Source organism: Bufo bufo, chromosome 9 (assembly GCF_905171765.1).
Source record: "Bufo bufo chromosome 9, aBufBuf1.1, whole genome shotgun sequence".
Classification (NCBI taxonomy): Eukaryota; Metazoa; Chordata; class Amphibia; order Anura; family Bufonidae; genus Bufo; species Bufo bufo.
The window spans coordinates 51,867,094-51,880,834 of record NC_053397.1 but is presented as its reverse complement, the minus strand read 5'-3'; the positions used below and the strand labels follow the sequence as shown (position 1 = coordinate 51,880,834).

At 42.3% G+C, this 13,741-nt stretch overlaps 1 protein-coding gene across 1 annotated transcript in view; it reads right to left on the bottom strand.

Annotated features, from left to right (window-relative positions):
• Positions 1-13,741, bottom strand: part of ABCA4 (ATP binding cassette subfamily A member 4) — a 208,005-nt gene that overhangs the window by 49,529 nt on the left and 144,735 nt on the right. The window contains 7 exon segments of the mRNA XM_040408736.1: positions 422-569; positions 3,355-3,470; positions 4,853-5,030; positions 6,904-7,073; positions 9,128-9,202; positions 9,285-9,390; positions 11,699-11,731. Coding sequence (XP_040264670.1) covers positions 422-569; positions 3,355-3,470; positions 4,853-5,030; positions 6,904-7,073; positions 9,128-9,202; positions 9,285-9,390; positions 11,699-11,731 — 826 coding nt within the window.

Sequence of the window (13,741 nt, the reverse complement as noted above, 5' to 3'; positions counted from 1 at the left end):
CGCCATTCCTCTATTATTTCTACTAGAAGTTATGAATGAATTGCTATTAGCGTTCAGTAAGGGTACAGAGGGGAGGTAACACGTTGGGGGCGTGTACCTGCACAGTCTGACAATGGCAGCACTGATTGGATAGAGCGAGTCTCTGCAGGTACACACCCCCAACTGGTTACCTCCCCTCTGTACCCTTACTGCAGACTGCTAGCAATTCATTCATAACTTCTACTCGAAATAATAAAGGAATGGAGCAACATAGAGTCATAAGACTAGATGCTTCAGAACTGTTATTACATGGGGAACGCATGTAGCAATTAAAATAAACATGTCAGGAGTGGTGAAAGGTCCTCTTTAATCTAAATAGAATACCCCTTTAAGGTTTCTAATGATCTTAAATTTTTGTATTTATTTTTTAGGTTTTACTTACCCTATTATTCTCAAAAAGATCCAGAATGAAGGTAATGGCACTGCTATTTATGCCAATGAACAGATTCATACAAGATAAAGCAACATAGGCTGTGCTTGGCACATGGAAAAGATACGATGCAGGATACATCATTGGGATTACAGCCCATCTGCCAATACAAAGAATATTTAGTGTGTATCGCCCTATAAAATGGAGTTGCTTACTTTGTTACAATATTTTGGTGTATTTCATTACTTAAATCATATAAAATTAACAAGTTCAGCAGAAAAGAAGATGGTTTTAGAGGAAGCAGCAAATATCTTTCAAGCAGAATCTAAATTATAACTATGTATCACAGCACAGTACTTGGAGTAAAGAAGCACCAGTCATAGGACAGAGGAAAATAGCTCCATCTAGTGGTCACTTTACAATAAGCAACTGTATTAATCTCCCAATAATACACAAAGCCTAAAGACTTAGGGTACGGGCACACGGTCAGGTTTCCCAATGCAGTTTTGAAAGCCAAAACCAGGTGTGTATAAAGGATGTATCCGTCCTTTATACTTTCTCTCCTTTTATGATCCTTTTTTTTTATTTTGGCTTCCAAAACTGGATACAGAAACCTGACCGTGTGGTTGTACCCTTAGGTTTCAGAAAAGCTTCTACATTCAAGTACATAAGAAGCAATGGGTGTGGTCATCAGCTGTGCAAAGTGATGATAATATATCAACTAAGGGTTAAAGAAAATATAAACTGTGGTGTCCCCTATAGCATTTTCTCCGGTTTTAGTTTGAAATGTTTTCTGCAATTTTGTGGAGGAGAATAGTCATTGGCAGCCTAGATAGGTGGAAGTATGGAGCAGTGGACCGCAAAAAACAGAACAGTCGAGTGCATGAGGCCTTACTGTTAGTAGGAAATGTTTTATGGTTCAATAAGATTTTATTATTATTATTATCAAATACAATCATAAGAGAACATCCCAAATTGCAGTATACATACCGCATACAAAGATACATTGCGACATGCAATCATGAACAGCAGTACAGCATAAAGGACAAGGTATAAGCATGTATCTGTATCTGTATAACAAACAGTCAGCTGACAAAAAGTCAGCGGAAACAAAGGCCCTAAAGGGCTTAATAAGGCCTCAAACAAATGATGTATAGGCCAATAATTTTAGACAAACTTGACATAAAAGGGGGGAAGACAGGGTGACACACAAGAGGAGGGGAGGGGGGGGGGGGGAGAAATCATAGGTCATATCTAGAGAATAGCTAGGTACTATTAAGGAGGAGAATCAGGGAGAACCCCAGATGCCAACCAAACCGAAAACGACATAGATGATCTAAACTTGGACCATGGCTCCCAACTCCTAAGAAACGCCGGAATCTTGTTGTGATCAGAGGCATACATCTCTTCCCTGTGTAACAGCTCATCCAGTGCAGAGGCCCAAGTGATCCTTTTCAAACTCTCGGTTGACTTCCAATTGCGTGGGATAATTTGCCTCATGGCCAGCATAAAGAGCCGCAATGAACCTTTCTTAACATGTGAGATCCGCCCCGGGAAAATAGAAAGCAGAGCGATGGAAGGGGAAAATGCAATGGAGGCCCGGAATAGAAAATTATAAAGCTTGAAGACATCTTTCCATAATGGGTTAAGCCTCGGACAATCCCACCATATATGGGTCATAGTCCCCCTAGCACCATGGCATCGCCAACATAGTTCAGAAACCGAGGGGTAGAACCGATGCAGTTTCTCCGGTGTCCGATACCATCTGGTAAGTATTTTATAGTTGAGTTCTTGTAAATTACACGATATAGAGATCTTATGCGTGAAAAGCAAAGAGCGTTTCCATTGATCCCCAGTAAAAGTATCACCTAATTCCGTCTCCCAATCAAGCATAAACTTGAGTTTGGGGTAGGAATCTCCAGATTGGCTGCCCTCAGTCACCTCGGTGTTCAGCATGATGTAAAGCAAGGAAATAGCATGGCCAGGGGCAGCCTGAGCAACACATAGCTTTTCAAAATCCGTTAGAGATGTATGGGACCGCAAACCAGGCATCAGAGATCCAACAAATCCCCTGAGTTGAAAATAGAGGAACCATCTTCCAGGAGATGATGGGAGTATGTGCGATAGGTCCTCAAGAGGGCGTATCCCAGTAGAAGAACAGACGTCTCTCAGTCTGACAGTAGATGTGTGGGTAGTTCGGAAGGCGGGCACCTGTCTCAGACCCATAGGTAAATCTGGATGGTCAGTGAGCATTGAGAGGGGACCTGGGATCTTAGCCAAATTCAGTTTAGGTGCAAACTTTATCCATGAGGCTGCTAAAGTAGGAAGGAGCATATCAGATTGGGCGTGCGGGAGGTTGCATAGGGAGTTAGGGGACAGCCAAAATATACCTGTTGCAAGGTGGGGATTCGTAACATGCTCTATTTCTACCCATATCTTAGTATTCTTATTATGAAAAAGATCTAAGACGCAGTTCAAGACTGCAGCCCTGTAATAAATCAAAAAGTTAGGTAAACCTGTCCCTCCCTTTAATTTAGGGCGAGTCAAAAGACTATGGCCAAGCCGCGCTCTGGATTGATTCCACACGAATTGGGAAGCCAAGCGCCGGAGGCGAGTAAAGTAGATCAGGGGGATTTTACATGGGATTGTTTGAAATAGATAAAGCAGGCGCGGTAATATGTCCATTTTAAGGGTATTAATTTTACCAAACCAAGAGATTCGTAGGGACAACCATTTTTGAAGGCTCTCTGTAATGGATTTGAGGAGAGGAGTATAATTCAGTTTAAATAGATGTGAGGGATTGGCAGGTATGTGAACTCCCAAATATTTGATAGAGTCTTCCGTCCATTTAAAGGAGAAGGATTCTCCAAGGGATAGGAAATGTTTTACGCTCTACATATATAAAGCTTCATAAACTCCTATCAGAGTATGACAGTAGTACTTACCCATAGAAGAAGAGCAGAGCTATGAGCGCTGGTAGGTTAGTGGAGGACGTATACGCTTTCTTTTCAAACCCGATAAATATTAACACCACCATGACCACACTTATAGCATAGTTTGCCTGGGAAGAGCAGAAGCGACAGTTGTACAAGAGAATGTGATTAATATCATTTATTTACGTGGCTTTGGACAAGTTGCAGTCTATAATGGCACCATTTTGGGGTACACACAACTGATTAACTTATTTTTTTACATTTTACAACTACTAAGAAAATCAGCAATTGTGGCATAGTTATAGTTTACAATGTTCACCACATAGGCTAAATGACATGATAATTGATAGGATGGGGATTTTATTTTTCCAAAGCTTTTTTCCAATGGAAAAAAGTGTGTTTTTTTAAACTTTTTTTATCGAACCATTTTTAACCATTTACTAGTCCCATAAGGGGACTTTAACAGGCGATCTTTTGAGAGCTGCTATAATTCTCTGGTACTGGTTATGCAGTACCATTTATTATACTGTCAGTGCTATACTGACAGCCACCAACAGGCTGTGCCAGAGTAATGCCGCCTAATAGGGATACACTTCTGGCAGGCCTGGTGGCTTCATTAGGTCATGCCATGTGAAGACATCAGCACCCTACAGTTTTATTATCTTTTGCCTATGGGAGCGCCCTCCCTCTAAACCACTTAGATCCCATGGTTGCTATTGATTATCATGTCATCTAAGGAGTTAAATGGCCTGGATCAGCACTTCTGCCTAAAGCATTAGCCTGGCTCTCATATGCACTTAGACTAGGCCTCCGTAAAAAAGGCAGCTGCCTAGCCAAAGCCCCCTTAGTTGACCATCGTAAAAAGGCGTATTGGCGCTAACTATGGGGATAAAGGGGTCGGCTCATGATCCACATTTATCACCTATGTACTTGATAGATGATAAGTGTATGATCGCTGGATGTCCACCAATCATGAGAATGGGCCTACAGAGTTCTCTCTGTCAGTGGAGTACCCGTAATCATGTGTGGACACCACTTCACTGTACTCAGCAGTCCCATGGATGGAGTGGCAGTCACTCTCCAGGGAGGCGTACCTTTCACACAGAGAGACCACACTATTGCTATGGGGTCCATAAAGAGGGGTATATAACCATAGGAGGTAGAGTGGTAACAGTTGCACCCAAGTGCTAGGGTCTGAGAGGGGCCCAAAGGTCTCCAAGTCACATAAATAAATGGCAGGTTACAGAATTTGCATTCTAGTATTTACATTTATTCGTGGGTTATTATAAAAAAAGAATGAGTAATTATTTAAACAGATATTAAAATCTGACACTGAAAGGGGTAATCCACTCTTTTACCATATGCCAAAAGACTATGATCAGTGGGGGTCTCACCCCAGGTAGGCCTGTCGACCCTGGGAACTAAAGGATTTGACAATGCTACAATGATCTAGTGGAACGCCACGTGAACCACAATACTTTGTGATAAAAAAGGAATGTGTGTAACTCACTATATCCCAAGTGAAGTTTGTCATCCAGTAAACTGCTGGTGTCACCCCGCTGACAAACTGGAGGTGCTTGGCATTTGAGACCCTTTCTTGAATCAAATACAGCACAAAGCTTGCTGGGATGAAAGACATGGCAAATATCACACAAATCGCTACCACCACATCCACCGAAGTAGTCAGTCTGGAAAAGAGAAAGACTTTGTCACATTGACATATATTGACCAAAAGTTAACTGGCTCTTCCAATCTGGATCTGGAAACTATAAAGAAGTCAAAAAGATGTCATTAAGTTAGGGCACTGTGTGCAGTGCTGTATGGGGCATATAGGCAGAGTAGAAATCATATAAGCACTGTAAACTACTTTTCATATGGGCACTGTATAAATGAGATTATCTGGGCACTCTAAGCTACTTTTCATACAGGGACTGAATGGTAAAATTTGTATGGGCAGTATGGGAAATGTATTGCACTGGTCACTGAATGGTAATACTTATCTAGGCATTGCATGATACTGTATCTGGTAAATTGGTTTCAGCATTTGTGCAGGTAATGCAGTTATATGCACATAGTATGGCACTATTAACTGCGCATAGTGTGGCACAGCACACTATACTGCACAATTTCATTCAGCACTATACACTCACCTAAAGAATTATTAGGAACACCATACTAATACGTGTTGGACCCCCTTTTGCCTTCAGAACTGCCTTAATTCTACGTGGCATTGATTCCACAAGGTGCTGATAGCATTCTTTAGAAATGTTGGCCCATATTGATAGGATAGCATCTTGCAGTTGATGGAGATTTGAGGGATGCACATCCAGGGCACGAAGCTCCTGTTCCATCACATCCCAAAGATGCTCTATTGGGTTGAGATCTGGTGACTGTGGGGGCCATTTTAGTACAGTGAACTCATTGTCATGTTCAAGAAACCAATTTGAAATGATTGGAGCTTTGTGACATGGTGCATTATCCTGCTGGAAGTAGCCATCAGAGGATGGATACATGTTCTCATTCTGTTTACGCCAAATTCGGACTCTACCATTTGAATGTCTCAACAGAAATCGAGACTCATCAGACCAGGCAACATTTTTCCAGTCTTCAACAGTCCAATTTTGGTGAGCTCGTGCAAATTGTAGCCTCTTTTTCCTATTTGTAGTGGAGATGAGTGGTACCCGGTGGGGTCTTCTGATGTTGTAGCCCATCCGCCTTAAGGTTGTGCGTGTTGTGGCTTCACAAATGCTTTGCTGCATACCTCGGTTGTAACGAGTGGTGATTTCAGTCAACGTTGCTCTTCTATCAGCATGAATCAGTCGGCCCATTCTCCTCTGACCTCTAGCATCCACAAGGCATTTTCGCCCACAGGACTGCCGCATACTGGATGTTTTTCCCTTTTCACACCATTCTTTGTAAACCCTAGAAATGGTTGTGCGTGAAAATCCCAGTAACTGAGCAGATTGTGAAATACTCAGACCGGCCCGTCTGGCACCAACAACCATGCCACGCTCAAAATTGCTTAAATCACCTTTCTTTCCCATTCTAACATTCAGTTTGGAGTTCAGGAGATTGTCTTGACCAGGAGCACCCCCCTAAATTCATTGAAGCAACTGCCATGTGATTGGTTGACTAGATAATTGCATTAATGAGAAATAGAACAGGTGTTCCTAATAATTCTTTAGGTGAGTGTATATACCTCTTTATATATATGAACAGGCTCAATTTTGAAGAGACTTCTTTCCGAAGCATAGGTTAATGCAGGGGTTAGGTCTAGAAAATGCATAGGATATTGACTGCCAGGTGCATTAAATATTTATTTAGGGTCACTATGAATATATGATACATGCAATGTTTTATTGGCGGTAATGGAGTAGGAATTCACTTGCTAAGTTTGGCAGCTTTTCATGGCACAAGCATACCTTTCAGGTCAAGTGGTGAACCAGTTCTTAAAGATTTAAATCCTGCACCCCTGAGTAGACTATTTGTTTTTTTGGGAAATGATGTGTTCCTTCTATGTACAGCCGATTGCTGGATAATGATCCCCCGCTCTGTACTTACACAGTGACCTCTGACAGCTGATCCTTGGTGAGATTGAGTGGATGGTTCATTGTAGTTATGCCATACTCTTCAGGGTCTTTATCTTCTCCTAGGTTCGCTCGGAGAATAGCATTGTTGGCGACATTGATGAAGATCACCATAGCATGCCAGCCTTTGTTGTTAAACCAAACCTAGAGAGGTAGATGCACTGCTAGGTGATTATATAGTATGTGTCATTACCGTCTCACAGAGCAATGAACGCCACCAAAGTAAAGGTCTGCTCTGATTGGCATAAAGACAACAGGGAGGAAATACATAACAAATGCAAATGTCTACTGGTAAAAAAAATAATAATTGAGATTCCTCAATGTTTGATACCTTTTAATGGCTAACTGAAAAGATCATGACACAATTGCAATATTTCAAGACTACTTAGGCCTCATCATCAGGCATTTTTGAAGACAGTATATGAAGATTCACCTATTTATACACAGTGAGGTAGAGGAAACAAGTGATGTAAATCAGATCGATATGAGTTGGGCAGTACACAAACAGTTAAAGATGAGGATTGTTGAGGTTTTATTGCCCTCTAGATATTCAGTCTATGAATGCTATGAACCCAAGAGGTCTGAGGGGCAGAGATGTAGAAGGACACAAATCCATGAGACACATCCATTCCTGGTCTTAGTTTGTCACACGCTTGTATTCCCAGACTCTCCTGGCTAAAACCTGGTACAAATATATTTTTTACTTGTAAAAACTAATACTCAGCTTTTCAAGTTTTTTCCACTGTTGCAACTCCCATGTGTATTGTTACCTACCTTTCCCGGATTCCTGACTGGCAGATTTACCTAGTAATGCAGTGCATTAACTGTTCCCGAATCACTAGTCACAAATAAGACATGGCTTAGGCTTTCAACACCAAGAACAGGAAAACTGAGCATAAGGTGGTGTCAAGAAGTGTATAAAAAATGATGAAATAGGACCACAGCTGATTTCAGAGTCTGACAGATTTTTTTCCCATTGCTGGCTATCTTTTTCTGTATACCGGGCTGTATATAGTTAAAATGAAATACTTCAGAGGACTTCCATCTCATTTCTATTACAAACTCACATCTATGAAATATGTGGCCAGATGGAGGCTGTTCCGAGGCTTGCCTTAAAATGGTTTTCCAGGAGTAGAATACTGATGACCTATCCTTAGGACAGGTCCTCAATAACTGATAGGTGGGGGGTTTGACATCCAGCACCACCACCCATCAGCTGGTGAGCGCTGCAGCCTCCATACAGGATACCAGCCACAGTGTTGTAGATTGTATAGCGGCTGTGCTCGGTATTCAGGTAAGTGGCACTGAGCTGTAACTAGGCCATGTGACCGATAAACATGACTTCACTGGCCTAGGAAGAGGCTGCAGCACTCACCAGAGCGCCACAGCCTCTTCAGACAGCTGATCAGTGGGAGTGACAGGAGTCAGACCCTTACCGATCAGATACCGATGACCTATCCTGAGCATAGGTCGTCATTATTTTACTCCTGGAAAACCTCTTTAAACATTAAAGGTTTTTTTTCCGAGACTTTTCTATTGATGACCTATCCTATCCTACCCCTGCCAATCAGCTGTTTGAGAAGGTACTGGTGCTTGAAGTAGCACTGCGGCCTTAACTCAGCTTAGTCTAGGGCATGTGATGTCACATTTAGGCTCCATTCACACATCCGCAACGTGTTTTGCGGATCCGCGGATCCGCAAAACACGGAAATCGTCAATGTGGGGGCGCACAGCAGGGCATACTACTGGGGGCGCACAGCAGGGCATACTACTGGGGGCACAGCTGGACATACTACTGGGGGCACAGCTGGACATACTACTGGGGGCACAGCTGGACATACTACTGGGGGCACAGCTGGATATACTACTGGGGGCACATAACTGGACATATTACTGGGGGCACAGCTGGGCATAATTCTGTGAAGGGGCACAATGTGGGCATAAATACTGTTCGGTGGCATGAAAGAGGAATGATTACTATGTGGGGGCATTAAGAGGACTGGTTGGGATTAGGTGCATAGTTATGTTTTGGGCGGGGTAAGAGGCGTGGCGTAGTGTGGAAAAAATTTGCCGTGGCGTGCTTTGCGCTCTTGCGCAATTTGTCCCTCTTTGTTCATTTACAAAGTTGGGAGGTATGCTAAATATATTTGACCTAGTCTAGGCCTAACACGTTTAATCTCATGGAATTTGTGTTGTACCTTGATGTTGTTCTCTGTTTCAAAGTGCTTTAGAAAAGTTTGCAGTTCTCGAGATATGGTCCTGGTAACAGGGCCCTGCCAGAAACACAAAGATAGAATCAGCAATGATCAAGAACTTCATTATATTCCATATAACATAATTTCATGTCTTACTCACTGCAGATACATTGGTCATTTGACCCAGAATACTGAAAAATTCTGTAATGGTTTCTTCTTGTACATCAAGAACAGGAAGCTTTGCTCCAACAGAAATACCTCCATATCTATGAGGGGAAGAGGAAGGAAATGGTGTTACTTACTTTAGTCCATGGCATGCTACCGGCCGAAGAGAAATCAGCAGTGTAGGAAAACCCCTTTTATATACCACAGATGCATCTATCAAGTACTGTGACCTTACATACAGCTGTTTCAGGCTTGTTAGCCCTCATCAGTGGTAGAATTGCCATTGCTTTGAGGGCTTGGGAGCGCCATCTCCGAAAATGTTGTCAGATTAGGGTGAAAATAGAGGTTCTATATGGTTCCTCTATATGGTGAATTACACGTAATGTACATCAGTGTTAACTGTGCTTACTATGTGTCCTAATGTCGAGACCAAGTGCGCTATGGCATAGCTGTTTTACATAGTACTTGCTTCCTAACTACCACTAGAGGTCAGCACTGACCATACAATGTCCCTGATCACAAGTAATGTAATAGTTCTTCCTTTATAACCAAGTATTTTGAAAAATATAATGTAAAATACAATATACATTTCATGTGAGCCTTTGCAACACGTGACTTCAGACACAGTTTTTTGGTACCTAAAGTTGCACAATGGTCACAGCCGTAGGAGTGTACTGAGTTTAGTAGGGTCCCTTCTCCCGCAACAGATTCTGTTGTAGAAAATTTCTGCGCCTGAAAATCAGTTCCATTCATCTGAATGAGGCTTGCAGAAATCCATGCGCTTCCCACCAAAACAACCCATTTAGATGAATGGAACTGATTTTTAGGCTACACGCAGACGACCGTATGTGTTTTGTGGTCCGCAAAAAAAAAAACGTATGACACCCATATGCCATCTATTTTTTTTTTGAGGATCCATTGTAACAATGCCTAAAACGGACAAGAATAGGACATGTTCTATTTTTTTTTGCGGGGCTACGGAACGGACATACGGATGCGGACAGCACACGGTGTGCTGTCCGCAATTTTTTGCAGACCCATTGAAATGAATGGGTCCGCATCCTATCCGCAAAAAAAAACGGAACGGACAAGGAAACTAAATACGTTCGTGTGCGATTGAGCTGTGGTGGAGTACTGCATGAGCACTGTTTAGTCAGCCTGCATTATTAATGGCCACGTGGCATCTTTAATACCGCACAGCCATTACCAATGCAGACAGACTAAACAGTGCAGTCTTCATTAGTTAACAAGAGCCAGCTGTGACCCGTACGGCCGTGCGATACTGGTCCGCAGTGTGGCCTCGTTGAAAATGGTGACACAACTGCGATATGTGTTTGTACCCTAAATTAAGCTAATGGATTGTGGGCTGATAAGCAGTGCATTGCAGACACAGCATAAGGGCTCATGCACACGACCGTAGGCTGTTTGGCAGTCCGCAAATTGCAGAAAAACAGGGATCACGGCCGTGTGCATTCTGCATATAACGGAACGGAACGTCCGGCCCATAATAGAACAGTCATATCCTTGTCCATAATGTGGACAAGAATAGGACCAGTTCTATATTTTTGCGGATGCCACGGATCGGACATACAGATCTTTTACGGCATTGAAGTGAATGGGTCCGCATGCGGATCGGCTGTGGACAAAAAATATGGGGCACATTTATTAAGACCGGTATTTAGAAGCCGGTCTTATTAAAGCCCCATAGCTGGCGGAGGATCCACCAAAGTTATAAAGAGGCGCCGGTCTCTCATAAGTTCGGTGAATCCAGCGCCAGTTCTAAATGTAAGGCAGCTTTTTTGCTGTCATACGTTTAGACCATGTTCTATGCCTAAAACAAGCGTAGAAAATGGTAAATGATACGAGAATGCCAGGCCATCCCCTTCCCCGTCCATGCCAGGCCCACAATTTTAGACCTGGCGTGAGCGGGGAGAGTTCGCAGATAGCCGCCGCCATCTGCTCCTGAAATATGCCTAATGTAGGCGTATTTCAGTATAATAAATGACCACCTAAGTTTGTGTGCAGTGTAGCTTATATGGATATTCGCTGTGTTTCGATACAAAAGCTGCCCCAAAATCCACATTTGTTACTTGCAGATATTGTCACGGATTTGCCCCAGATCTCACCGCACTGAAATCCGCACTGAAAAGCCGCACATACAATTGACATGCTGCAGATTTCAAAATCTACACCGCAGGTCAGATTCTGCAAGGAAAACTTCTGCACCGTGTAGGTGACAAAATGGAAAAATCTCATCTGCTTAGCTGGTACTGTATTATGCTGCAGATTTTCTGCATGAAAATTTGTGCGTCACGAGAACTGTGTGCATATACCCTTAGTGCGCCACCCAGGTCTAGAAATCAGGGCGTTTGGAGTTTCTGAGGTATTCACTCTTCATATGATACTCACCTTTGCTCATTGACCCAATATTTGGTCTTCATACTAAGATCAATAAAAAACAAAAAGTGTTAACATAGACTGCCACATGCAGAATAGAAGGACCTTTCTAGATGTATTAGTGTATTAGAAGAATAAAAATGTCTGAAATCCTACATGTACTGGCTATTGGCCACATGATTGATCTATCACATTAAAGGGGTTGTCTCACTTCAGCAAGTGGCATTTATTATGTAGAGAAAGTTAATACAAGGCACTTACTAATGTATTGTTATTATCCATATTGCCTCCTTTTCTGGCTGGATTCATTTTTCCATTACATTATACCCTGTTCGTTTCCATGGTTACAGACCACCCTGCAATCCATCAGCGGTGGTTGTGCTTGCACACTATAGGAAAAAGCATCAGGCTCTCTGGTGGCTGGGACCATGGGAGCGCACATAGGCTAGTGCTTTTTCCTATATTGTGCAAGCACGACCACCACTGTTGGATTGCAGGGTGGTCTGTAACCATGGAAACGAGCAGTGTATAATGTAATGGAAAAATGAATCCAGCCAGCAAAGGAGGCAATATGGATAATAACAATACATTAGTAAGTGTCTTGTATTCACTTTCTCTACATGATAAATGCCACTTACTGAAGTGAGACAACCCCTTTACGTGAGAAACAAAATATATTTCAGACTATAGCCCACATTTGGTGGCAATTTTTTTAATTATTGCAGTGTATTTATTTTGAGCTAAAAATCATGTTTTCTATTGGTTTTTACAAAAAATATTGAGCCATTTTCCCTGCACAGCTTTGAGTTTGAGGCAGGGAGCCGACGGCTCCTTCTTCCTGCTCTCTGACATTATAGACACTCATTAAAGCTCAATTCTTATCTTACTAATAGGATTGTGGCTTAAATAAGTGTTTATGACCTTTTAGTAGTTTAGAGATAAGGTTTATTAGATGACCAGCACAAAGGGAAAGTATCAGTCACACAGCTAGAAAAACTGTTAACCATTTGTGACAAAACGGCTCAATATTCTTAATAAAGACCAATTGAAAAAATTATTTTTAGCCCAAAATGAGTAAAATGCACTCATAAAAAAAATTGCCCCCAAAAGGTATACATAGCCTTTAATGCGGTTGTGCAGTCCAAAGATATTGATGAGGATAGCTCATAAATATCAAATCTGCAGAGGTCCAACTCCCGGCACCCCCGCCAATAAACTGTTTGAAGAGGTAGAGAGCTGCTTCTGCTTCAAAATGACCTGCGCGTCGTCTCCTTTGCAGCGACGACACAGTGTCATTACAACTGCTCATCGCATTCACTTGAGGGGGATGAGCAGTTGTAATTATACTGTGCAGCTTCTACAAGCAAGAAGACAAGCAGGTAATTTTGAAGCAAAAGTGGTGGTTGTATGAGCGCTGCTACCTCTTCAATCAGCTGAACGGCGGGATGCCAGGAGTTGGACCCCCACCGATCTGATATTGACAACCTATCCGTAGTAGAGGTCTTTTATATCTTTGCACTTCACAACCCCTTTAGGATCGTTTTGAAACTATAACCAAAGGTAAACATAACATAGAGGCAGCCATGGAGGGTGGGTCTAGCCCTGAGTGATCCTATCCGTTCGCTCAACTGTTGGGTCTCAGTCGCAGCAACTTCCAGATCACAATGTCACAGCGTTCACTTTCATTATTTGCCATGTAGCTGCGATCATTGCTGTGATCTTTGGCTACACAATGCGTCGCCAGGTAGCCCCTGCCTTACGGTAAATTTCTTCTTTCTTAACTTTCTTTCCCAAAAGTCCTTGGTCTGAAAAAAACGATCTAATTTTAAGCTGTATATTGACTTTCCATCTCCTGATGATTATATAAATGGTCAGTACTACCTGATTTAAGGCACCATATGCTGGTATTATGTGGGCTATATATGTCAGCATTAGGGCTCATGCACACGACCGTATGTATTTTGTGGTCCGAAAAAAAAACGGATCACGTCCGTGTGCATTCCGTATTTTGTGTAACGGAACAGCTGGCCATGAATAGAACAGTACTATCCTTAT